Below are 26,727 nucleotides of genomic sequence, written 5' to 3' on the forward strand. Positions count from 1 at the left end.
TAAATATCCATTCAGAAAAATGAATAGAGAAATTATAATGTATTAAGAGAGGTATATACAGCAGAGAAAATTAGTGAATAGAGCTATTCAATATTATAGATAAATCCCAAATATAACTTTGAGCAATGAAAAATCAAGTTGCAGAAGAATATATACTTTATGGTATTACTAATGTCAAATTCAAAAACATGTAAATTTAACCAATAAATTGTTTAGGAACACATACATGTGCAATGATAGAGCAAAATTCAGGATGGTGAGGGGAAGAGGGAAATTCGATTGGAGAGGCATAGGGACTCCAAAAGTTCTTGAGTTGGGTGGTAAGTTCAAAGATGTCTGTTATATTATTCTCTCATATGTATAAAATATTTACAATTATTTTATGCTTTTAAATCAGTTCATTTTTATGTGTATGAACTATTTTACTTTTTTCTTTTTAATCAGTTATGTATTTCCAATTTTATATTATTTTAATTTCTCATAGAATCTTGGCAATGTGAAAAGCAAAAATATAAATATAAAGATGTATTCTTTTTTTTTTTTAGAATAAGGGAAATAACCCCTAAATATGTATATATGGTCAAGGAAACATGAAAACAGCTATTTAGGATAGTATATGTGTGTGTGTGTTTATACTTAAAAATACCTTCGTATAGTTCTGAAAAATTGATTAAAAACTGGCAGGAGAAAATGAGCAAGGATGAAATGGTTGCGGGGAAGAAATCGGGGTTTTAGGAACAAAAGGTGGAGAGTGTGTTAGGGCACCAGGGACCATTTTCACGGAAGACAATTTTTCCGTGGACAGTGAGTAGGGGGTTGGGGGGATGGTTTGGGGATGATTCAAGCACATTACATTTATTGTGCAGTAAAACCTCTCTGCTAATGATAATCTGTATTTGCAGCCACTCTCCAGCACGAGCATCACTACCTCAGCCCTACCTCAGATCATTAGGCATTAGAGTCTCATAAGGAGCACACAACCTAGATCCCTCACATGCGCAGTTTACAGTAGGGTTCATGCTCCTATGAGAATCTAATGCCACCACTGATCTGACAGGAGGCGGAGCTCAGGGGGAGCTCAGGAAGTGATGCAAGCGATGGAGAGCAGCTGTAAATACAGATGAAGCTTTGCTTGCTCACCTGCCGCTCACCTCCTGCTTTCCTGACAGGCCACAGACTGGTAGAGGTCCGCTACCCGGGGATTGAAGACCACAGTGTTAGGTGACACATACACTCAAAGGGCAAAGTGAAGGCCAGGCTGCTAGGAAAACAACTCTGAGATGAGCAAGGATTGCCTGGTTCTCTGCATTTGTTCCAGCATCTCTTTGCAGGGACAAAGAAAGCAGGTCTTGAGGGTGATGGGTTTGGTGAAAGTGGCCAGAAGGGGGCAGAGAGGTGGCCGTAGAGTCCAAAGGAGCACAATTTGAAGCTGTTGACCATAAAGTCAGAGTGGAAGTTTTAAATCACCTGGAATTTGGGAGGTTGGCTGGAAGCAGGAAAGAGTCATGAGAGGTCGAATGATTGAAGTCCATTTTGAGGACAGAGAATGTTTGTGTTTAGAGGGGAAAGCCCCAGAAAGGGATTCTAAAAGTGGAGCAGGGCCTCATTATTACAAGGCTCAGTGGGTCTAAGGCTGGTGAGGGATGAAGTTTGAGTACCATGGAGATAGAATGGTGGGGATCTGTGGAGCCAAAGGATCTGAAGAATTACCGAGACAGGTGACAAGATTAATGGGAAGGAAAATGAGGTTGAATCAGAGTATTGGGTAATAACTATTGTGCCCAGGTATAATTCTTACCATTTGCTCATGAGCAAGGAACTGAGGCTAAACGACCCCTGTGTTATAGGAAGGATCAGGGGTCTAACGACAACTCCATGAAGGCAGTTACGGGTAGTAGAACCAGATCGACGTGTGTTCAAATCTTACTAGCTGTGGGATCCTGCTGCTAGGTGCTTAACCTCTCCCCACCTCTTTCCCAGTTTTCAGACTGGGCATGTCCATGCCGTTTTAGAAAGAGTAAACATTAAATGAGATTATGGATGAAAGCTTTTACTGGAGTACCTGGCACACATCATAGATGCTTAATAAATGTTAGGTCTCTCTTCTTTTTCTCTCAAATCAAGTACCCTTCGAGGGCCAGTACGGGGGATGGCCAGCATCACAGCAGGGAGTCAGAGACGGGGCTGATGATCCCTGGGCTCACTGAGGGAGTCATGAAATGAGTCAGACAGGGACAGGAAAAATAGAACAGTGTGCTTGCAACACAAGCCAAACAGAACACACACCTGAAAAGCATTGTTTATGTCAATATCACAGTACAACCCTGAAGAAGAATTTTCTGAAGTATTTCTTGAAGAATTTTCTTCATGATGAGGGATGTTACATAATAGAAGGTGCAAAAGCCCTCTTTGAAATTAGATGGGATTTTCAACTGGTTGGGTGAAGTTCTCAAAGAAGGGTATTTGATTGAGATTATGGACCATTTAAGCCTCTTAGATTTTAGTCCTTTCAGTTTTTAGCCTAGCCCTGGAACAAAGGTTTATAAACAGCCTTGCTCATGGAGCAACCTCAGGTGCCTCCTTAAGAGAAAGGAATGGGGAGGCTCTGAAATCAATGCCTAAGGCAAAAAACCGCGTGTAATCAAGATTATCCTTGGAAAGCATTTAAATCATACTTAAGCTCAAAGGTAAACAGCCAAAAGAATGGAAAACAGGGTCTCGAAGAGATATATGCACATCCATGTTCATGGCAATGTTATTCACAATAGTCAAGAGGTGGAAGCAACCCAAATGTCCATTGCTGGATGAATGGATAAACAAAATGTGGTATATACACATTATGGAATATTTTCAGCCTTAAAAAGGAAGGAAATTCTGACATATGCTGTAACGTGGATGGACCTGAGGACATTATGCTAAGTGAAATAAGCCAGTCATGAAAATACAAATACTGCATGATTCCACTTATATGTGTAGTCAAATTCATAGAGACAGAAGGTAGAATGGTGCCAGGGGAAGGAGGGAATGAGAAGTTACTGTTTATTGAGTAAATAGTTTCAGTTTTACAATATGAAAAAACTTTCTGGAGATTAGTTGCACAACAGTGTAAATATACTTAACACTCCTGACCTGTACACTTAAAAATGGTTATGATGGTGAATTTTATGTTATGTGTATTTTACCACAATTGAAAAAGTCCACAATTAGCCTTTTTTTTTTTTTTTTTTGAGACAAGTTTCACTCTGTCTCCCAGGCTAGCATGCAGTGGCACGGTCATGGCTCACTGCAGCCTTTGACTCCTGGGCTCAAGCAACCCTCCCACCTCAGTCTCCCTGAGTAGCTGGGACTACATGCATGCCACCATGACCAGCTAATTTTTTTTATTTTTTGTAGATACAGGGTCTCACTATGTTGCCCAGGCTGGAATGATTAGCTTCTTGTGTTTATCTTTGTGCATTGAACTTATAGAAATTCAACTACAGGCAAATGCCACTTGTTTAGCCCTGACCTTTCTGACTCCTCCCCATTAAAACCAGACTGTTGTCCCTATCATCCCTAAAGAAGGAGAACAACCCTCTCCTCTTATTGTTTTCCTTTTGGCCAAGCACATATATGTGTGTGTATATATATATATGTGTATATATATATATATATAATATTATATTATATTTTTATTATTGATACAAGCATCTATATTTGAATTCATATACAAGATGGTGCTCTACCATATCTCTCACTCTTACTAGTCGTATTTTATAATTGAGTAATGAAGGTCCTGCTGAGAAATAAGAAAAATGGTTTGATTCCTAGACCACACTCAGTACTTAAATGTCACAGAAAATACTTTATTCACCCACTGAAGAAGTAAATTATCAGAGTTCCTACATTTTTACTTTTAGCCATCAACGCACAACAACTGTATTTGCACTAACTCCGAATATATGATGTTTTGGGTGAAGTGGAATAAAAGTTGCATTTGCATTACCCGTGAAGAAGGGGTTTCTAAGCAATGTAGTAGTAATGGCTTAAACAAAAAGACAGAGAACGCTCATCAGTCTTTGAGAACCTAACCCTGATTCTTGGAAATTTTGGTTCACAAACAACTAATATCCTATCATCTTGATATAAAAATGAATCTTTCATACTTCTAAAGAATACTTTTAGGCAACAAATTGTTAGCTCCATTTAAGCTATATACAGTTGAAAGAAAAATGGAGTTTCACACACTGTGCATGTTTGTATCTCCTCAAAGCACCCAGCAGTGCTTTGCCCCCAGGAAGTAGTCAATAAATGGTTATTGAATTTAGAATGCCCTTCCTTCCAATCAGTGAGGTTTAATATATTTCCAATTCAGAATGCCTATTAATTTTTCAGTATCACTAAGCCTTTAAAAAAATCAATTTTGGGATGTGTTTAAGAGTTCACAGCAAATACTATTATGTAATAATTAAAAAGGAAATTGTTAAATGAAGCGTGCTTATTCAACACACAAATAGCCATTGATAAAATGTAATTTAATTTAATCATTTCAATTTACATTGTTAATGTACAAGAGCATTTCTTTCAAACCACAAGTTAACACACAGTAAAGACCAATGCTGTTAGAGGAGCAGAGGAACTTTGGAAAACTCTGCTGTCTGAAATAAAAGCAAGGCACTCTCCATTAACAGCTGGTGGATTCCTGATTTCTGCCCACAGAAGGCATGTTCACACTGAGAGAGCTCTCCCACTAGGGGAAGAATTACCTGCTTTAATACTTGTCCTCTTCTGAGCTAGTGTGGTCATCCACTCCGTATAAACTTATGTGCAACATTAAGACAAAAAAAGAGAGTTGAATTGATAGATGATTTGCGAGGCCCTCATAGTTGTAGTAACTATGGAAGACAGAAGAACATACTATGATCCTTATTTTCAGGACTAGTGTCTGGACCTATTACTAAAAAAGCTTCTTCATTCTTCCCAACCAATAGATATGATGGCTAAAAAGTCTTTTCCTTAAATCTTATGAGTGTAAAAATAAAGAGTAACAGCATTTCTCTAGGGCTCCGCTTTTTTTTGTTTTGTTTTGTTTTACTCTTCCTTTACAGACATAACAAAAACAAGGATTAACTTTCCAAATACTAATGGTGCACAAGGAGGTTATGTATGCACAGTATTTCTAATTTATTCAAATTCAATTTGAATGTGGTCTGAAGCTATCTTGCGTGAAATGTTAGCTTTCCTGATATTTAATAATGTTTATTATGTTTGCATATAAGCTCAAAAAATTAATGCAAAAGTACTACTTTACTCATGGTTATCTTCAGGTAAAATGTAAATATTAATGGTTATGTTTAAAAGCCTGATTTCCTACAGATGCAGTAAGTTGAGGGAAAAAAAAAGGCTATGGAAAGGTGAATTAGGTCTTAGTCTTGATTCCATTACTAGCTGTTTCACCTTGAGTAACTCTTTACCCTTCAATAGGCTCCAGTGTTCTCCTTCATGAATTTCAGGTTGGACTAGTTGACAAGTCAGGCCACTTCCAAGTCTAACATTTAAAAATCCTAACATTCCAGGTCCTATAATCTTGATATAAAAATAATAATCTTTCATAAAAGCTCAAACAAACATAATACATGATCAAATATCAGAATGACTCCTGGAAAAAAAAAGTACATGATTTCCTAACTGGGTTATACTTTGCAGCAATTAGGCAATTCATTTGGCATTTGTTTGATTGTATAATTTAATGATAATATAAACAGCATAGTTTTGTTATTTTTCCTTTAAAAAGACTAAAGCAAAAATGATTTAAAGCTAACAAAAACTACTGTGACATCAGTTTGACATTCAAAGTTTGTTTCTTAGCAAAATGTCCAAAGATATTTTGACTTGATACAGAGTATATAATATAAAGACTTTTAGACCTAAAAATCTTCAAACATTATTCGAATTTAGCAAAACATAAGCAAAATTTTAATATCAAAGTGCTAAACAGTACTGCCTTAAAAGTCACTGCAAAGGAACCATAAAATAACGGCATGGGAAGTGACATTTATTGTACAAATGGTTAATAAAAAGACACATTATAAATATATATGTAACCTGCTATATTTATATATATATATATTTGCTTATTTAATTTCTAATTGGTGTACCCAAATCACTGTGAACACCCCATTTAATTACTCTGTAATTCAGCTTCCAGGAGCTGGTGGTCTTGCAATAAATACAGGCAAAGCTATTACAATATAACGTGCATACAAATGTTTATACAAATAAGGACACTATGCCACAAAGTATCTCATAATAATATGGCATTAACAGTATAAACATACAAAAGAGAGTACGAACACGGAATGTTGAATCGCAGCCCACTAATCCTTTCTAGTACTCACATTCATACTATTGTTTTTAAAAAGACTTGCTTGCTCTCCAGAATTGTCTCTTTAACCAATAACAAAAATTAAATTATATATATAAAAATCCTTACTATCCCTGGTGCTTACCCTGTATGACCCAATTCCTCCTTATTTGCATGTTCTCATCTCAGAATCAAATACTTGACTGACTTATCAAACATTACTGGGGCTTCTGAATGAATCTATCAGTCAGTTGCTACAACTGAAGCAAGATTAGGGGACTCTTGGTGGGGCTGATAGAATACAACCAAAACAGTTATATGTAATCCATTTTTTAATCTGATCCCCCTTGAGGACAGCTGGACAGTCAAGGCAGGGATCTGGTTCCATCAAGAATAGCCTAAAAGTCTTGGATGGGCCATACCTCAGAAGGGTTCTGCAGGGCAGGTGAACCAAGGCTCTGCTAGGAAAATTAGCATGTGTCATTTGCTAACATGACTGCCTCCTTTTTATTTCCATATAAAATAAAGGAGAATTAATAAACAAGACTAAGACAACACTTTTAAAAATTGCACTTGTATATGGATGCAAACGGCCATTATTGTTTTGCTATGTCTGATCTGTAGGTAATCTTCCATCTCTCACCATTTGTTAAAATAAAGGAAGAAAGAAATTAAGGGAATTTCTGCCTTGTTTGCACTACGTATGTACCTTTGATACAGGAAGCGTATTTTAAAGGGATCAATATTAAGACACATCCTACCCTGGCGAACAACCCTTGGCTGTTCTTGTTTTTAAATACAAAGCAACTATAATTGTATTCCCCAGAAAGAGATTTAAAACAGTTATATTATCCTTTATTTTTTCCTGCTGGGATAGCATCGTCCAAAAGTGCTCTGTTAGCAATTTATTAGAAAACCCTCATGAACTATACCTCTCTACCACCCCACCCCCCAAAGCCTAAATATAAAACACAACCCCAACACAATACACTGCAAGTTTTCTGGCTTTAGGTTGTAAGGAAGAGAGCCAGAAAAAAAAAAAAGGCTTTGCTTTCTACAGGAGCGGCTTTTTCCCTTAAGGAAGGACAGGAACTGGTAGGTGTCCAGACCCATCCCTTGGCTGCTTAGCAAGCAGGTGCTAGCAGATGAGGCGGCTCCCTGCCCAGGCTGCTCCTGGTTAGAAGGGAAGGGTGTCTTGGAAGAGCTTTTCAATGATCATAGGTGGAGGCACCAAGTCTTCCAGCTTCAGGTAGAAGATGCGCTGGAGGCCCAGGGTGGAGATCTTCTTCAGTTCTACCAGGGCACCCAGGACCTTGGGCTCAGTGGGCTCCAGAGCCTGTCCCTTATTCTGGTGGTCTTTTAAGCTGCTTGTGATCTTGTTGCATAGCTCCTCCACTTTCTTTGGTTCTTTTAACCCATGTCGTTCTGCAGAGGAATAGAAAAGAGCAAGTTTAGGAGGCAGACACACCTTAAGACACTTCTAATCCTTAATTGAGGTCCCTGTCCTGTTCTGCCAGCTGGGATGGCATTTTATAATCAAAGTGCCCTCCCTCTTAGAGGTAGTTCATGGCTGTAGGTATCAAACAACACCAGGGTTTGAATCCCAGTCCTGCCACTTACTTGCTATGTGCCCTTGAGTAAGTCTCTTCTGAGCCCCAGTCTCCTTACTAGATGAAGATGATGAGCATACTCAGTTCAGGGTTTCTCGGAGGACCAACTTAGGTAGATACCACAAGTGAAGCCTAGTTCCTGGCACTTAGCTGCACTGAATGAATGGCAGCGTGGTTATTATTTTGTACCTATTATTCTACTAAGCTCTCACAAAAGCCCTGTCAGAAGGCAACTCTTTTTCAGAGTGGCACATAAACACATCCAGGCAGCTGAATTAATGTTCCCATCTTGACAGACTCACTTGAGGGAGGTGGGGAGGCTGTAGGTTCTATTTGCTAATGCAAAAGCTGCCCGGCAAGACCCAATATAAAGTGCATTCTTGTGTTTTCATGATAATCAGCACTGAGGAGAATCCAGCTTTTCTTTTCCTTGTTTCCCCGCTTTGAAACACCTATTGACTACACCTGGTACTCTGCACGAAATACAAATGTCCTGCTGTGGAGATGGAAAAGTCAAAGAGAAGGGGAAGAGGCCCTGAAGGATGTGGAGCAGGCATTTTATAACATATCAATACATGAATACTGGTAGCTTATATTTTACAAAACAATATATAAAATGATGCCTATGTTAAATATTATCATCTATTTTACATATAAGGGTAAATGATTTTCCCAAAGTCACATAGCTGCTAAAAGCTGGAATTTGGGCTAGTGCAGTGGCTCGGGCCTGTAATCCCAGCACTTTGTGGGGCCAAGGAAGGAGGATCACTTGAGGTCAGGAGTTTGAGACCAGCCTGGGCAATATAGTGAGACATCTCTACAAAAAATTTTTTAAAAATGAGCCAGGCGTGATAGCACGTGCCCTTCGTCCCGGCTGCTCGGGAGGCTGAGGCAGGAGGATCGCTTGAACTCAAGAGTTCAAGGCTACAGTGAGCTATGATTATACTACTGCACTCTAGCTGGGAAACAGAGCAAGACCCTGTCTCAAAAAAAAAAAAAAAAAAAAAACCTGGAATTTGAATCCAGTCTTCTGAGGCAGATTCTGGCCTCTTGTTCCAGAGCAATGTTGCATCGCCCTGTAATGAGAAAGGAGTCTGACCTCCAATACACGTCACTTTGCTTTCCCTCAGCATTTAGATATCAGAGCCTCTTCTCTAAGGGAAGAGCTTGGCTCCAGTTATTTCAGTTTTTCTCTCTCAGTACATTTACATGTAAAATCATAATCCTTGAGAGATGGAAGACATCCTTCTAATGGGAAATCACGCATTTGCTTCTAGATTTTACTAAATTTGTTTTTTTAGTTGGAATATTTTTGTTAGAAAAGTTATTTCCTTGAAGCAAAAGCCAATCAGAAAAGCGAAGCTATTATCCAGACATTTTCCTCTTTTCTTGTCTTAAATAAAAGAGATCTGGATCTAGGCAATCTATATTGTCCTCAGTTCGGCTAGTTGTGTAAGACTTGGGCAAGTTCTTCCCTCTCTAGGGCCCTGTAAAATGAGGAGGTTGGATTTAATGACCTCTAAGGTCCCATTCAGCTCTGATGTGTTATAATTACATTACAGCACAACCATGAACATTGCCAGAAAAATCTCAGTGGATTCTAACTGGCAGGCATCTCATCTCCATGCAACATTCTATAGGGAAAAGGGCACCGGACTTGGAGTCAGACAGACCTGAGTTCCGGTTCTGGTTCCATCACTTCCTAGCCAGGTACCCTAATGTCTGTAAGGTTCAGTGTCTTTGCAGGAAAATGGGAATTATTGGGTGGCAGATACATACTTCTTAGTTGTATTCTTCCTGTGTATCTTAAATGTTACACAATAAATTAAAAGAAAAAGTATGAGTATGATAAAACCTACTTCCCTGGGATGTTGTGAGGCTGCACTAAGACGATGTTATGGAAGAATGTTCTGTTGACTGTAGAGTACTACCCACATGGTATAGTCAGCACCTAAGACAATGCCTGACACTTGGCAAGTGGCTGGTATCTACAATGTCTAACAAAAGGCAGCAAAGTCTCCTAATTCCCAGGCTCTGCAGTGCATGATTTTCCTTTCCCCAGGAAACTATTAGCTAATCAGCCCAGGTGCAAACCTGTCTCCCAGGGCTTATCTTTATGAAATATGTAGTCCCCATGTTTCAGTCTCAGAGGAAGCACCCAAGAGTGAACTTTAAGAGAAATTCTGCCTGCATTGGTGTTCCGCCTAAAGTTTTATTTTTCCCCCAAAAGCAAAAAAGCAGGCTGCAAATTTGGCAGTAAATTTCAAGAGCTATAAAATGTTCATAGCCTCTGACAAGTAATCCCACTCTTGGGAATTTATCCAAAGGAAAAATTTAACAGAAGAATAAACTGTATGCATGGAGACATTTGGTATATTACCAAAAGAAATACCCCCCACCACTGAAACTACACAAACAAACAAAAGACTGGAAGAAGGTAAAAGGTTGAAGAATAGGGCAACTTTTAAGTAAATGATGGTACATCCATATAATGGAAGATTCTGTAGATATCAAAAAAGATAAATATGAAGGCTATGAAGCAACATGGAAAATATTTACAACATTAAATAAAGAGTAGAATATTAAATCGTATCTACTGTGATTCCCTCTATGCAAAAATTATTTCTGCATATGGAGAAGGATGATGTGATTCCCTCTATGCAAAAATTATTTCTGCATATAGAGCAGGATGAAAGGACACAAAAAAAGTGAAAATACTTATGGTGTTGTTGGATAGCTTTTTCCTTTCTCTTAAAATTTCCAGGTTAGTGCTGTTTGCATAATGTTAAAATAGTACAAGACAGATTTGGTCTTTTGTGAAGCCCCTCTAGTAGGTATAACATGATCAAACATCATCATGCTAATATCAAATTCCATTAATACTGAGATGTATCAAGTTCGATTCATAACCTAGGGAGAGATGCTTTTCTCAGAGTAAAATAACAATCCATTGATTTAAGGTTTCCCTTCCTTTCAGTGTCTCAGATCTCACATAATATTCAAGATCTCATATTGATTATTAGGATAAAGAAACTGAACAGTGTGTTGGCTGGATTTCCGGAGGGGGTTGATTGCGGAACCTTGTAACCAGACTTTCTCATACAGAAGGTGCCGCGGAGTTTTTCCCTGCTCTCCAACCAGTTGTGACTGCTCAATAACTATGGCAACCATTATTTATTCAGTGAATTCAAGTGGAGATCGATACCTCCTGCCAGCTGGATCAACTCTAGGCCTGGAATTCCTTGAGGAATTCAGAGACACTCCTGTTAGAAGCCAAAGGCACCTCAACCCTTCTTTGTTGTTTTGAACAGCCACTGGATTTGTAGCTTCTTTACTCTTTCAAAAGGGCTGAGATAAAATTCAGTCTCCATGCAAACTACTGCCAGCAGCCAGCAAGATTTTCAAATCACTAGGGAGTCACTAAGTGTCTGGGACCTTCCTAGTAATTTCAAATTCCTTAAAACCCAATCGCTGACATTTTAGTTGAAGGAATCTCCTTTCTTCTTGCAGTTTGGTAAACATGGCTGCAGAGCTGATATACAGAGACTTCATAAATTCTGGGGAAAATCAGACATTTAGATTATCCCCCTTCCTAGAGAATTATACACAGAGGATTTTAGTTTAAGGTCTTTGTTCACCATTAAATGAAATAAGCTTCTTGGTATTTCTTGCATGTTGATCTACATAATTTATATCCAGTACTTTAGTATTTTAACTCAGGTCTTCTATATTCAAAATTTTAAAGTACAACTTACAGAAATGGTGAAGTAATAGATTTATGTGTCATAATCATTGTATATATGAATTGGAAGAGATTTGAGTCATTTAGTTCAAATTCCTACCTAAGACAAGAAATCTCCACAACAAGATGCTACAAAGAGAGTGTCAGGCACCGGCTGGACTGGGAATTAACTATTTTACCCTAATAATAAAAACATATTTATAGCACTTTCTATTATGCTCTTTTACTTAGATTATTTTATCTCACTCTCACAACAACCCTGTATATTAGGCAGGACAATGATTATCTTTAATTAATAGATAAGAAGGCTAAGGCTCAGAGAGTTAAATAACTTGCCCATAGTCAAAGTTAGCAAGTGGCTAATTTCTTTCACTCCAAGTCCAGAGATATTTCTGTTATACTAGGCTGCCTTCCATCTCTGAATGTTTCTAATTGTTTGAAAGTTTCTCCTCATCCTAAGATGAACTAGCCTTCCTATAACTCCCTCCTACCTTCTGTGTACCTAATTATCTAATTGATTAATTACTTCTTTCAACAAATATTTGTTGAGTACCTATTCCATGGCAAGCAATGTTATAGCCACTAGGGTTAGAGCAGTGAACAAAGCCAGCAGACAACAGATCATACTCCTAACCTGTGTGTGGTGTTAACATCTAAAGACGCTGTTGGCTGGCCATGCATTTTAGCTGACCATGGCATACACCTCTCTGGAAGGCAAGAGGAAGGGAGGGAGAGAGGAGGAACAGAGGGGAGGTGGGGAAAAGGGAGAGATTGATTGAATGAAATAATAGTCTGTATTCATGTTTTTCCATCTTCATCTGGTTAAGATCCACTCATCCTTTAGATCTCAGATCAACTATTTCTTCAAGGAAGCTTCCCTTTTTAGCCCCAGTCTAGGTCACGGGGCTTCCTATGGTACTCTACTCTGTCCCTTCGCAAGACATAACAGTTTGAAATCAGATATTTATGTGATGATTGCCTGCCTCTTCCATTAAATGTAACCTCCATGGGAGCGTGGACTGTATTTGCTCAACATGGTATCTCCAGCACCAAGCCTAGTACATGGGGAACACCCAACAAATATCTGTTAAATGAATACATAAATAGAGGCTCAAGGACCCATAAAATGCCATTAAATAAATACTAAAAGTAGAGGTTGCTTAGAATTAATACATGGGTTGGGAGTTATTAAGAACCTAACAACAGTAAAAAACTTTATAAACTCTAAAACCTACCACATCTTTGGAACCAGATTTCCTGGCTGTAAATGCTGGCTCTACCATTTATTAGCTGGGTGACTTTGGCTCTATTTCCATATTTGTAAAATAGGGCTAATAGTGGTACCTGCCTTATAGGTTGTTATGAGAATTAAAAGAGTTCATGCATGTAAAGTATTTGGAACAATGTCTAGCATATGGCAAACACTTAATACAAATTTGCAAGTATCTTCTATATCTAAAACTCAACTTATTACCTTCGCCTTCAAATCAGGCACTTCTCAGAGTTTGTCTATTAATGATATCACAATCCTCCCCGTCACTGTCATAATCATCTCTAACAGTTCCTTCCCCTGGCCCATCATACTGAATCTGTTGCAAGAACTTCAGTTATTATCTCTGTGATGTTCCCGACACCTATCTCCTCCTCTCAATACCCACTGCCTCTGGACCAGATCTTTAGTACCTGCTCCCTAGATTGTCTTAATAGCTCTTGAGGGATCTCCCTGCTTACCATATCTGTTATAATCCATCCCTGGTATTTCCAAATTTACTTATTAAACAACATTAAGCAAAATAACACATGTAAAGCCATTGATACAGTGCCTGGAACCAAGTATTTAAAAATGGAAGTTATTATTAATTTCAGAGAATCCTAATTACTAATAGGTTCCCTTATTCCTTGCTACTTAAGGTGTGGGCCCTGGACCACATCAACATCAACTGGAAACCTGTAAGAAATGCAGAATCTCCAAGAGTTTGAGACCAGCCTGAGCAAGAGCGAGACTCCGTCTCTCCTACAAATAGAAAAATTAGTCGGGTGCAGTGGTGCGTGCCTGTAGTCCCAGCTACTTGGAAGGCTGAGGCAGGAGGATTGCTTGAGCACAGGACTTTGAGGTTGCAGTGAGCCATGATGACGCCACTACACAGCTGGGGCGACAGAGTGAGACCCTGTCTCAAAAAGAAAAAAAAGAAGAAGAAGAAGAAGAAGAAGAAGAAGAAGAAGAAGAAGAAAGAAATGTAGAATCTCAGGCCCTGCCCCAGACCTACCTAATCAGAATCTGCAGTTTAACAAGATGCTCAGTGATTGTGTATGCATGTGAAAGCTGGAGACGCTCTGCTCTAGCCAATTGTAGTGCCCATAAGACGCTTGACCCAGTCTACGCCTAGTGTTCATCTTGGCTCTGTTTATAAACCTCATTCCCCAAGGCAGCTTATTCCAATTTCAAATAATTCTGTCTATGAGAAAGTTTTTCTTAGATTGAGCTAAATTTTGCCATCCAATATATAGTTTCCAGTTCTGCCTCTTGGGCTCCTATGAGAAATGTCACATTTTCTTCCTCATGGCAGAGAGCAGGGGAGGAAGAAAGGGATGATACTAGCCATCAGAGCCCCACCAAGGAAAAGAAACTCCTCTTTTTGAGCAGGGCTAGGGCACAGGCTAACTCAGTGACAGCGATATAGTTCTAGCCAATAGGGAGGGAGAGGAAGGCTCTCGGAGAGAGCTGTGTGTGTAAATCACCAGTAAACAAACAGGACTTCCCACTCTGAAGTCCACTGCTTTTTCTGGGAAGTCATCTTTTGTCATGTATAACATCCCTTACTGATGGGCTACCCCAGAGACATTGCACCTAAGCTGGTTGGGAAGCCACAAGCCAGTCGGCAGCCTGTGTTGAGAATGTAATAGTGCTTTTTAGTCTGACTGTCTTTGATTTTTTAGAGTATGTATCTATCTCTCTGTCCAATGGGACCACAGACTCTGTGAAGGTAAGGGATTTTTGTCCCTTGCATGTAGTAGATGCTCAATAAATATATACCAAATTAATCTGAATTGAAATAAGGCAATTATCAAGAATTCAGACAATTTCCTAATAACAATGGGAGGCTAAAAATAGTTAATTCAGATTTTTCTAATTTGCAAGACTTTCTGATAGTCACAATTAACCCATTCATTCAATGAATCTTTGTAATGTGCCAGACACTTGTAAATGCTAAAGTGCTAATGATAAATAAAATTCTCCCTGTGCTTAAGAAACCCACAGTCTATTGGGTAAAGAAAGACACAGAGAAATTCCTTAATACATGTATATATGCAATTGTAGGGATGCATGAAAAATTTTATGGGTTCTTAGAACAGCTGGCTCTGTCTAGAAGTGTGTAAAACAAATAATATTTAGGATAATAACAATGAAGGTTTGACCTTTTTTTCTCTGCAAAGTACACATTAGCTCATTCAATCTTTATAAGAAACCTGCAAGTAGACATCACTATCCCTGTGAGAAATGAGAAAACTGAGACTTGGAGAAGGCAAAGAACTTACCCAAAATCACACAGATTGCAGGCTGAAGACCTGAACTCAGATCTCTAAACTCCAAATCCTATAATACTCCCCTAACCCCCTATTTTTGTTTTTAACTATTTTGCCCTGCCAGGATTTATACTTAGTTTTCCTTGCAGCATAGCTGATGGCTATATTTGGTGCAAAAACAGGGTAACCAGGTATAACCATGGCTATATTTGATGCAAAAACAGGGTAACCAGAGTAAGCAGGGGTAGCTCTGGAAAGACAGGTGGTACTGGGTGTGGCAGGGTCAGCCACCTGTCTGGTCCCACCATGTCACTGTTTCACTGCTTTCTGGCCCTGATTCTGACCTCCTTCCTCCTCAGTCTTATTAGAGTTCATGTTTTAATTAGACTAGGAAAAAGACTACAGGCAGAAGAGAAAGGTGCCATTTTCTCACCTGAAAGAATACCTGAGTAGGGAAAAGAAAGCCATGGGGAACATTCTTTTAGTGTAGTGACTCACAAAATTGCATCTGGGTACTCAAGATTCCCTCTGTCATCTGGTTCAAAACTACCTTTCCAACCTTATTTCCCCTTTTATTACACGGAAAATGCACTTTGCTCTGAGGTTAAGTCATAATATTGGGCCATAAGGTAAATATCATTTAGAATTAGTTTTATCCCTGAAAAGCCTTTAAATTTCCCAAAAGCACAGGACATGCTTGCAGCACTCACCACCAGAGGCAGAGAAACCATGACTCACAGTGGATGCCTATCTTTTCTCTCATGCTCACTCCGGGACATACAGTCATTGAGTGTAATAGCTTGCACTCTAATTTTTCTCTTCCTTCTACTTAGATTATATATGTGATTTAATACATGAATAACGCAACTCCACTGTACAGGTTTTCCCCCCAGATGTGCTGAGGTGCACTGCCATGCCCTTGCTATTCTGTTTCCTTGATCTGGAATGTCCTTTATATCTTCCTATGTACAGATGCGACCTCTTTGGGGGGTCATTCATGACTAACAACTTCCACCTTCCTTCACCAGCAAAAAAAGTTAGCAGTAATCTGTACTTCTCCCACACTGAATCAGTCCCTTTTAAGGACCTAAGCACTAATCACCATATATCAAGTTCATTATATCATAATTACACATGACTTTCTAGTAGACTACATGCTTCTGGCAGCAGAATTCATGCCTGGTTCATCTTTGAATTCCCAGAGACTGTCACAGTGCGCCTGGCACACAGTAGGCTCTCATTACTTAATGAATGGATATTTATAAAGTGGTAATTTTGTGCCAACTTTCTGTTTGAAGGACTTCTTATTTATTAAACATAATTAACTGTGACCACATATCAGCTGACTGGTATCTCATCAGAAGCAAAGCCTTTTCGGAGATGTGGTACCAGCAAAATGCCAATGGTTCGGGTGGATAAACTGGAGACCTAAAAACATTTGAAAGCCACTACTGTGGGGAACTTCCTAGTTACTGTAGGAAAGGGGAGTGATCTGAAAGAAACCATTTCCTGCCCCACTTTACCACCTAGTTTTTCATGAGGGGGCACAGAGAAAGGAGGAGGAAGAAGAAAAAAGAATTAGGGAAAAAAAAAAAAAAGAAAAACCTTTGTTTGTGCAAAGCAGCAATACTGTCCAGATTCCTAATACTTTTCCTGCAAGCAAGACCAGTTAAACTTCTAAGATCCCATTTACCTTTCATGAGTTGTTCTCTGTGGTAGGTAATTTTGGGATGAATTTTCTAATGCAAATAACCCAGCTGATATTCTACAATCACCTTTTATGATCAATGGAGCTTATTCAGAAGTCAAGATCCATAAGAGCCCATATTCAAATGAAAATTAATACCCACAACAATGCACATGTTTCCCAGGCATCAACTTTTTTTGCCATTTCCTGCTGTTTTCACACATTTCAAACCCCTTTCCAACCAGCAAATCAAAAGAGAGTGCTGTGAGGTCCAGAGAAGAGGGCTTATCTTTGTTGTGGGTTATAACCACAGCGCCTATAACAACTTGCTCTGCACAGTCTGGCAGGAATGAGGGCAGAAACTGGAGCTACCCCATTAGAGTGGCCCAAAGACACCACCGCTGTAAAGCACTTGGCCCATTTTAAGTGCTAGGTAAATGCGGCTTTATTACTTTAATATCATTGTCCTCCTTTGAGCCTCTCTCGCAAGAGCCCAAGGACATATTCACCAAACATACTGCCTTCTAAAGCCACCACCTGTTTCCTCATGCCACTGAGTTTGATTTTGGACTATCCAGGGTTCCCAAGGGGTAGGGGCAGGCATATGCCTAATTTTAGGATGTCTCTGTCACTATCACTCCAAGGGGGAATGCAGGTGAATTTAGTGCCTATCCTGAATCCAGTTTGGCTACATCACCAACCTAATTTCCTATAACCCTCACTGCTACCCCATGGAATAGATGTGATTATCCCCATTTTACAGATGGGGAAACTGAAGTTCAGAGAAATGAAACACATTTCTCAATACTTATTAAATACAGGACCCAAGATTAGAATCTGGGGTGGATTCCAAAGTCCATGCTATTTCTGTCATGCCAAACTGCCTCCTTCCCCAGCAAGTCTTTGGCAAATTTTTATTTATGCCTGGATTCTCGCCCCTTCCATTTTAGTCTGGAGACATCCTCTGCTTTTATGAAGGACCAGCTCCTGTGATCTATTCTGAGAAGACCACCCCCCGCCTGCTTTCTCTGGGCACTTTGAACCCACTCCCATGTCTCCACAGCAGCATTCAACACCTTACATCACATGCCGTAGCCTGCATGTCTCTGTCCACCAACGATGTGTATTATCATCTCTGAAAACCCAATGACATGGCACACAGTGCCTAGGTCAGTGAACATTTGCTGATAAACTAGACTCAGTACCGATTTCTATAGAGATGTGGCAATGTACTGGTTTTATTTACAGAAAGCCAAGGCTGGCTCTAGTTTTTGTGTTTTGTCTTTTTAAAATGAACTAAACTCCATACTTTCTAGTTTTGAATGTTTAACGGTCCTAGGAAGAGCTAAATGGTTTTGAAATTGAGCTGAAGAGCTTTAGTTCAAAGGAAGCCTTTGAATCAGTTTCATTCTAGTCCTGCTGGAGTAATATGCTTGTGCCTTAAATATGCTTATTTGCTTCAGGTGTTTCAGGATGCCATTTGAAAATCCTCCAAATGGAATCCACACTCTTTGCGACTGCCTAGGTTTTTGTTAATGGCTGTCTCGGAAATCCTTGGCAACCCCATCCAAAGAAGTAAGTTTCTCATCCAGGACCAAAGACCAGGAGGAAGTCAGGTTCCAATTGGAATGCTGAGGGAGCAAGCTAGCGTCTGATTCCTAACTGCACCTATGCCACTTCCTTTTCTGATGCAAACTGTCATCATGCAAATGATGAATCAGCCTAACCTCTTATGGCATAATGACACATCTCACCTTAGCTAATAGGAGATGGCCCAAGAACATGCATGTAAACAATGCTTGGGCAAACCAATGCACACTTCTGATGAAACAGAAAGAAGAGGGGCATCTGTACCAGAGGACACATCTAGTTCTCTAGAAACTTACTATCAGCCAAGAGTCTATCAGATGTGAACTTCAGCCTTCAGCCCGTAGCCTAGCCTGTGCTTGCATCTGACCAAAAGGACAGGGATGAGCCCCAGAGGCCTGGCTGGCCTCCCCTAGCCCCAGTCTGACTAGAAAGGATAGGATCTAATAGGAAACTCGGAAAGTACGAAGGGGCAAAGGGAGATATATTCCTTTTCTTGCCCGACATGCCTTCCCATCACCCTGACTTGGGATCTTTTGTCTCCCAAAAGATAGAAAAGATGAGACATAGAGAAGGGGAGAGGCATAATATAGAAATTGATTAGGTTTTTATGTTGTATGTTCTGGTTGTTAACTTTAAAAAACTGTTGAGCCATTTTGGCTTTTTACAGATATCCCATTTTCTCTGTCCTTTGCCAATCATAGTTATTAAATCAAGCTGTACTTTATATGTCTGTAGTTCTTTTTATTGGATCATTAGCCAACGACTGGGGAGAAGGGACAACTCGTCACCTCTGCCCCCACAGGAATGGGCTGGTTAAGGTAATCATCTTTGGAAACACTTTGTAAAATAACCCTGAAGCAACTAGTCCAACTGTCAACAGAGTTCCAGTGAAAACTTAGATTTTTATATGTTGGGTTTGTTGACAATGGTAACCCAATAGTGTAGGAATCCTCTTTCCTAGAAGTTCATGACAAGTTGTAGATGCATGTTTCTTTGTTTAAACTAGGTTAAACTTAGCAGATTTCAGAAAAGTGGCAATTGGGCCAGCATCCCCTTAATAAAGGAAAGGAGAGAACCGAGGATGTGGTTTTGGCAAGGTGGTGCTTACCTGTGATCATGCTCAGTGCTGACAGGCAGGCTAAGGCTTGGATATCAAGGTTCAGGCTCTGCAAATTTAAGGAAAAGTCTTTAATAGAGTCGAGCCACTCCCCAAATCCACGAAGGCACTGAAGTCGATGCAGGACAAGTCCATTGCAGAACACAAATTTATCTTCAGCAGTGTTTGACCTGAGGGCGAGGAGAAGAGACACATTAAACAGGTCTGTCTAGTCTGTCCAGCATGATAACCTCATGACACAGAGGCACCCAGACAGCCATGGGGCAGTGTTTGGAACTCACCATGGTGCTGTGAAGCGTGCCTAGACACCCACGATGAACAAGACTATGTTCTTGGGGATAAATAACCAGCAGCACTTGTCTGTGCTAATGTCCTTAGCGAATGTCAGCCCAGGGGAAGATGGGGGGTGTGTGGCATCTGTTGTCTTATTGCTAAAATCAGTTGCTGGCTTGACCTGGGACAGGACACGAAGGAGCAGGCACTCACTGACTACAGAGGCGAAACCCAGCACACCACCTCTCTCTGCAATGGACGTGAGACTGTTTTTCAGGGCTCCTGAGTCAGAGCTTGCCCTTCATTTTCTTAAATGTCAAAAACTGATAAGGCCTGAGGCTAGACACTACAATTCCACTGTGCAGACTCTAAAAACATGAAGTCCCTACAAGTGCCAAAAGTCAATCACAAACTAAAATGTGGCCTAATGTAAAACAACTCCTTACTTTGTACTATCTTTTTTTTTTTTTTTAAGAGATGGGGTCTCACTATGTTGCCCAGGCTGGCCTCAAACTCCTGGGCTCAAGAAAGCCTCCCCCCTCAGCCTCCTAATTATCTGCAATTATAGGCACCAGCCACTGCACCCAGCTCCTTCTCTGCTTTTAACAGAGGTGCTGCAGAGGGCTATTTCAAAATCTGCTCTGACAGTTTATATTGTGTATATAATCATCCCATTCTTCACTCATGAAAGGCACCCTGGGACTTCCAGTTGGACATCACCAATTAGTGGTGTGGCCTTGGGCACTTCTTTAATCTCACTGAACTTCCTTTTCCTTATCTATAAAACAGAAATTCTATTTGCTACCTCTAAGATTGTACCTCCTAAGATTGAGGGATCAAATGAAGGATTCGAAAGCCCATGAATGGTGCCCAGTACACAGGAGGATTCAACAAGTTATTGGGTGTGACTAACTCTGAATTCCATGTGGTCCTTACTTTAATCTTAGCTTTCCTTTAACTTTCCAATCTTTTGCCACATATTTATCTATCTTGGCTTATTGTATTCACAAGTCAATATCACTATAACCGTTCTTCTTGGATAAAAACTTTATTCATTGCTTCATTCAGCAAGTATTTACTGAGCAACAAATAAGTGCCATTCTTGGAACCAGGCACCGGAGAAAACGTGGTGAATAGGACATATATGTGCTTGCCTGCATGGAGCATATAGTCTACTTGATCCTTTGCTGCATGCCTAAGAGATGACAGTCACATAGCTGGCTCTTCTCTGGTGTACACCAGACTGGCTGTAAATTAAGCTAATTACTGGCACGCTAGTTGTAAGTTCACCCCTGTCTTTCCCACTGATCCCTCCACAGAGGGCACACACAGGGCAGATTGATTCAATCTTTAAAACATGGACCCCTGACCACCAGCATCAGAATCACCTAAGCATGAGTGAAAAATGCAAACTTCTGGACTTCTCCCAAGGTCTAGCAAACCCAAATAGATGGGAATGAGGCATGAGAACCTGCACTTGAAACAAGAGTTTCTGGTAACAGTATGAAATTGGGGAGGGGGTGGTGGGGAAGAGAAAGAGGAGAAAGATGAGGAGTTTTCCTGTAATATTTGGTGAAATGTTGGTACCATCTCCTAAAAATATATAACTGAAAGGAAACAAAGGAGATGGAATTAAACATGCTATGTGTGAAAATGAAAATGGTGACAAAGTTTCCTTTAAAAACTACATGTGGAATTTGAGAGGAGCTTAGATCTGAGGTTCTAGCTTTTTGAAAAATCACTTCTTTATGTGTTTGATATCACTGAGCATGATAGGTTGGACGAAATCTTTGGATCCAGGAGCTGTTCTCTGGGAGTAAACACTGGGGGTTAAACAGCTGTGGGAACTCTGTACAGTCCCATCAGGTGTACTAAAACAGTAACTTGTTAAACAGAAACCCCATTCCAAAGCAAATACTTACTCCCAGGAAATACCTTATACACTATGAGAATCTTCCTAAAATCATAGAATATTGGAGCTGCAAGGGGCTTCAGAGATCACCAAATCCAACCCCTTCATTTTACAAGGAGAGAATTGAGTGTGCAGTGAGGCAAGTGACCTGTCCCCCAGCAAGTCCATACTGGACCTGGGACTAGAACCCAGGGTTCCTGGTGGCCAGGCCAGTGCTCTTTCCATTACGTACTGCTCAGTTTTTTAAATTTCTGATCATATTTCATATTTGCTTCTTGAGCAAACTTTTCACTAATGATTCAGTTACAAACACAGAAGGCTTCAACTTTCTTCAATGGAAGGAGTAGGCTGAAGGAAGAAAAAAATAATAGTAATTACCTGATGGAAAGTCTGAGGACAAACAGCTCCAAAAAGGCTGATTCTATAAGTAATGCCTGATCTTCTTTGGGGAGATCAGTGAATCCTGGAATCTTTTCTGCCCAGCTTCTGGATACGTCAACGGAGTCTGTCAGAAGGTTGTAGAATTGTTGCACATGCTCAGCATCTGTGCCTGTAGTGGCCTGGTCAGTGGGACAGTACTAGAATGCAAACCAGAGAGAGCATCATTATCCTGATTCAATGGGGATAATATCATCATTTGCATATTGGCTCTTCCAAGCCTGTCAATGCCTAAATCCTTACTTTTAGGTTCTACAGTTTAGAAAACCCTTTCCCATTCACAATCTCTTCTGATTCTCACAATGGCCCTGTGATATATAGAGAGAGCAAATTGTATCACTTAATAGGTAAAGAAATTTGCTTAAGTCGCATTAGTGCAGTGGTTTTCAGTCTTGACTGTGCACTCCAATCATCTGGAGAGTTAAAAACATACTCTTGTCCAGGTCCTACCCCCAGAGATTCTAATTTAGTTGGTCTGGGGTGGGGCCTACGCATCAGAAATTTTAAAAGCTTCCTCAGTGATTCCAGAGCGTAGCCCGATTGAGAACTACTGCCCCAAGGTTTTGTGTCCATATGGGTTTTCAGGGTCTGCTGGTTCCACTGTAGCACAGCTGTCTCCCAACAAGGTGCTGAATTAACCCAGCGGTTCTCAAAGTGTGTCTCTCCAGACCCGCAGCATCAGCAACACCTAGGACTGCACTAGAAATGACCATCTCAGGCCCCACCCTACACTTACTAAATTAGAAAATCTGGGAAAGGCCTGCCAAACATTTATTAATACCCTCAAGTGATTCTCATACACACTGAAATTTGGGAATCCTAGAAATAACCAATAGGAGAAAGAATGATTTTTCTCGCTATCGATGGATTTCTGTGAGATAAAACCAACCAGTAAATGGTGGAACCGGAGAGCTCTTTCATAGAGCCCAGGAAGCTGTATGCCATCAGACTCAGGGCTTGTGGCTACTTAAATTAATGAAAACTAAACAGAATTAAAAATTCAGCTCCTTTGTCATACTAGCCATATCTCAAGTGCTCAATAGCCATCCATGGTGCAGAACGGAGCACTGATCCAGACCCTAGAGAAGAAGGGTACGAGTGAGAAGAAAGTCTCTACCTAGCTTTTGGATATTCTGGTAGAACCAGGGTTTTTTTTTTTTTTTTTTTTTTGAATCACTGGAGGAAAAACTTTTCTGCTTCAGGCAGGAAGACTGATATAGCAAGATAATAATCAAGGTACAACAAACAACACAAAGATTTAAGAGATATGCAGAAACAGTCATGTAACTATGCGCATCATTTCCTTCACATTAACACAGTGTGTGATTTTGCATCTCTTCTCTCAATCGATCCTCCTGGAGCAGGGATTTTAATCCTTATTTTACAAAAGAGAAAATGAGGCTCAGAGAAGCCAAGAGACTTTTCCAATTTACATAACCAACAGTGGTACAGCCAGGACTTAAACTGTCCCTGTGACTTGAGGTCCTACTCCTCCTGGCTGTGAGAATGTCTGATGTTACCAGTTGGTAGCCTGTGGGATGGTTTTTGCAATCTTTAAAAAGCATTTTGCTTTCCTCCAATTGGAGCTCGCCGGGTATGTATTCATTGGCCCTATATTTCTGTCAAGAGCACAGTGACTGGCACATAACAGACCCTCAATTAATAGGTGTTGGATATTTTTTCAATGAAAGAATAGTCAGGGAAGTGTTTAGGTTTGCCACAATGCCCTAACCTGGTTGGAGGAGAAACAGCCAATAAGCATCTAGGTGTTTATTGTAGAGCTACCTAGGTAAGAGGAAATGAGGCACTTGTTTTAATTTGGTCGTTTTTTGTTTTTGTGTTTCCCCAAAAAGCAGTATGAAGTAATTAAAGAAACATCAGACAAAGAGCCCAGCTACTTTAATCCCACTTTTGTTTTGGCCCTTAATTTGAGAAATAACTGTAGTGTTATTTCACTTTTCTGAACCTCAGTTTTCTCCTCTGTAAAATGGGGATAATAATACCTTCCTCAAAATTTTGTTGCGATGATTAAATTTGATCATACATGTGAAGGGCCTGATATATAGAACATGTCTAACAAATGATGACAGTGATGATATTGATAATGGTTAGGATACTTGGAACTATCACCATCTCTCAGCTTCCATATTTACAAAATGGGGAAATAGGTTGAAGCTGAAGGTTTCTACTTTTCAGCTCTGATTTTCAAAGATCCTATAACATCTGGTCCAGTTCAGAGCCCTAGCTCCTATGTTCCCAATAATCCCACACAGTGCCGGAAGTCTATGAAGCTCTGAATATTCCATGATGTAATGGATCATGGGAGCAACGTCCAGGATAAGGAAGCAGTTTTCCTTCCCAAGGCTATTCAAGGATGGTGGCAGGATCCTGTGTTAGAGACACCTCCCACCACCTTCATTCGACACACACACTCTTAACTGGAGGAGAGTAGAGAAAAAGGCTTTAATTTTTTTTTTTTTTTTTTTTACTTTCTCCAAGGGCAGGATGAAATGCAGGACAGATCTCTCTTCTAAAAGGTGACAGCACTACATGTGAAACTCCCAAGTGAGTGGTAATATGGAGTAGAGGAAAGTATGTTAGACCAGGCAGCAGGCCATGGGGTCCTCGTCCAGGCTCTGGCACTGACTTGCTGTACAGCTCTAGACAAGTCACTTAACCTGGGTCTGTTTCGGCCTCTGAAATAGGAATCCAAAGCACTTCCTGATCCTTAAGATTCCCTCTGGCTCTTGCACTCAATGATTCTAAATGTTGCTAAACCAAACCAGGTATGATATTTTTGCCTAGATTTGACACTGATTCAGCAATATTTTGTTTTAAAATAGTGGGTTAAATGGTGAGAATGCTGGGAATGGGATCTAACTGCTCCCTCCTGCACTGACCTCCCTGAAACCATGGCTCACAACTCAATAATCTCTCTGCTTCCAACATTTGTTCAGAATCCAGCAGAGCACATAGATTTCACCCAGTGTCCTCTGGAGGCCTCTGTCCCTGCTGGGCTCACATTTCATGCCTCCTGCACACAGGGAAGTGAAGTCCCTGCCTACCCTGCATGTGTACTTTTCTCTGATGGAGCCCAGCAAGGAGGAAAGCCAGCCAGCCCAGCCCGCCAGGCTCCAGCCAGATCCTCTGGGCTTCACCTGCAGTGATTCTGGTCCAAGTCCCAGAATTCTGGAGCCAAACTGGACTCAGCCTGAGCCACCAGTAATTTGGGGGTGACTGGAGGTTCAGCATCCAATTCAGGAGGAAAAGACAAATCTCTTCTATTGGACATAAGATTCAAAGAAATGGAACACAATATTTTAGATTCTTTCTATGCCTGGCCTAGCAGTTTAGAAAAAACTCACCCAAGAAATACTGACCTGAAATTGGAAGAACTGGACCCCCAACTCTGCTTCTGTGCTCCCCTACATTGCTAGGTAGGTTTAGGGTTCAACAAAGAAAACCTAGAATTTTTTTTTATCAGACATGTCAATCAGACATAGGCCAAATACAGACAGATTTTTAAAATGAACTTTTTTTTGCTGTTTATGCTAATTTTTTTCAGCCTATAGGGATCATTGATCTATCAAAACTCTGGCTTTACCACTAGTCAAAGACACAGTATTACATTTACTAACAGCCAATGCCTAATGAAGATTTCTTCTAATCACCTAGAATAAGGATCTAGAGCTGCAAAAAATAGTAATGGATATTACTTAATCTAAAATGAGTCTGCACATCCCTTGTGGCAATAACACAGACATACCAGTCAGACTTCAGCAATAGCCCAGGTCTAAAATAAGTTATTTGCATAGGAATTGAGATCCTTGGAGAACACTGTCCCTAAAAAATTATCAATGTGAGGCTTTAATAGCAGTGTGGAATCTAATATTTACTCTATCTCACTTTCAGCCCTGGCTAAATATGTAAAATATCCTAAAGACATGTTTTTCTCTCTATTTCTCTGAGTTTTTATATCTCTAAAAATTATAGATGTGATCATTCTATGAGTCAAACTATGTATACATATTCTGAGGTTCTTACACTTTAAAAAGAGACATTTTAAAAATTGGCAATGTATATATTCCCCCCAATCTTTTGTTCTCTAACTCTATCCCCCCCCCAAAAAAACCTCAAACCAGAACACTCCTCTTCTCCTACCAGTGGCATCATTGCAGATATATATTTGTTTACTTTATTTCTTCTGCACTGGAGTGTAAGCTCCATGAGGACAGGAGCTTTGTCTTGTTCAACAATGTGTCCACTGACCTAGAACACCAACTGACACCCAGCAGCCGTTCAATATATATTTGTTAAAGGAATTGCTTTCCAGAAAATTTATACCTCATTGCTCATCCCTTCCCAACCCCAAGAAAACCTGGGAAATTCAAGTTAAAATGGAATTGTTGTTCTTAAACTGTATTGGTGGTTCTCAAACCTTACTGTGGTCTGGGTGTGGCCTGGGAATGTGCATTTTAAACAAACACCAC

The 26,727-nt window shown here is 40.1% G+C and overlaps 1 protein-coding gene and 1 long non-coding RNA gene across 3 annotated transcripts in view; one reads left to right on the top strand and one right to left on the bottom strand.

Moving 5' to 3' along the window:
• The window catches only part of LOC123646314, a 128,536-nt gene that overhangs the window by 28,247 nt on the left and 73,562 nt on the right, over nucleotides 1-26,727 (top strand). The window lies entirely within an intron of this gene.
• The window catches only part of NR4A3 (nuclear receptor subfamily 4 group A member 3), a 39,995-nt gene continuing 17,763 nt past the window's right edge, over nucleotides 4,496-26,727 (bottom strand). For both annotated transcript variants that reach the window (XM_045563146.1, XM_045563147.1), the window contains 3 exons: nucleotides 22,178-22,377; nucleotides 19,606-19,784; nucleotides 4,496-7,768 (listed from right to left, as the gene is read on the bottom strand). In XM_045563146.1, coding sequence (XP_045419102.1) covers nucleotides 7,521-7,768; nucleotides 19,606-19,784; nucleotides 22,178-22,377 — 627 coding nt within the window. In that variant the 3' untranslated portion in view covers nucleotides 4,496-7,520. The remainder of the gene's footprint in view (nucleotides 7,769-19,605; nucleotides 19,785-22,177; nucleotides 22,378-26,727) is intronic.

Source organism: Lemur catta, chromosome 10, assembly GCF_020740605.2.
Source record: "Lemur catta isolate mLemCat1 chromosome 10, mLemCat1.pri, whole genome shotgun sequence".
NCBI classification, from domain to species: Eukaryota; Metazoa; Chordata; class Mammalia; order Primates; family Lemuridae; genus Lemur; species Lemur catta.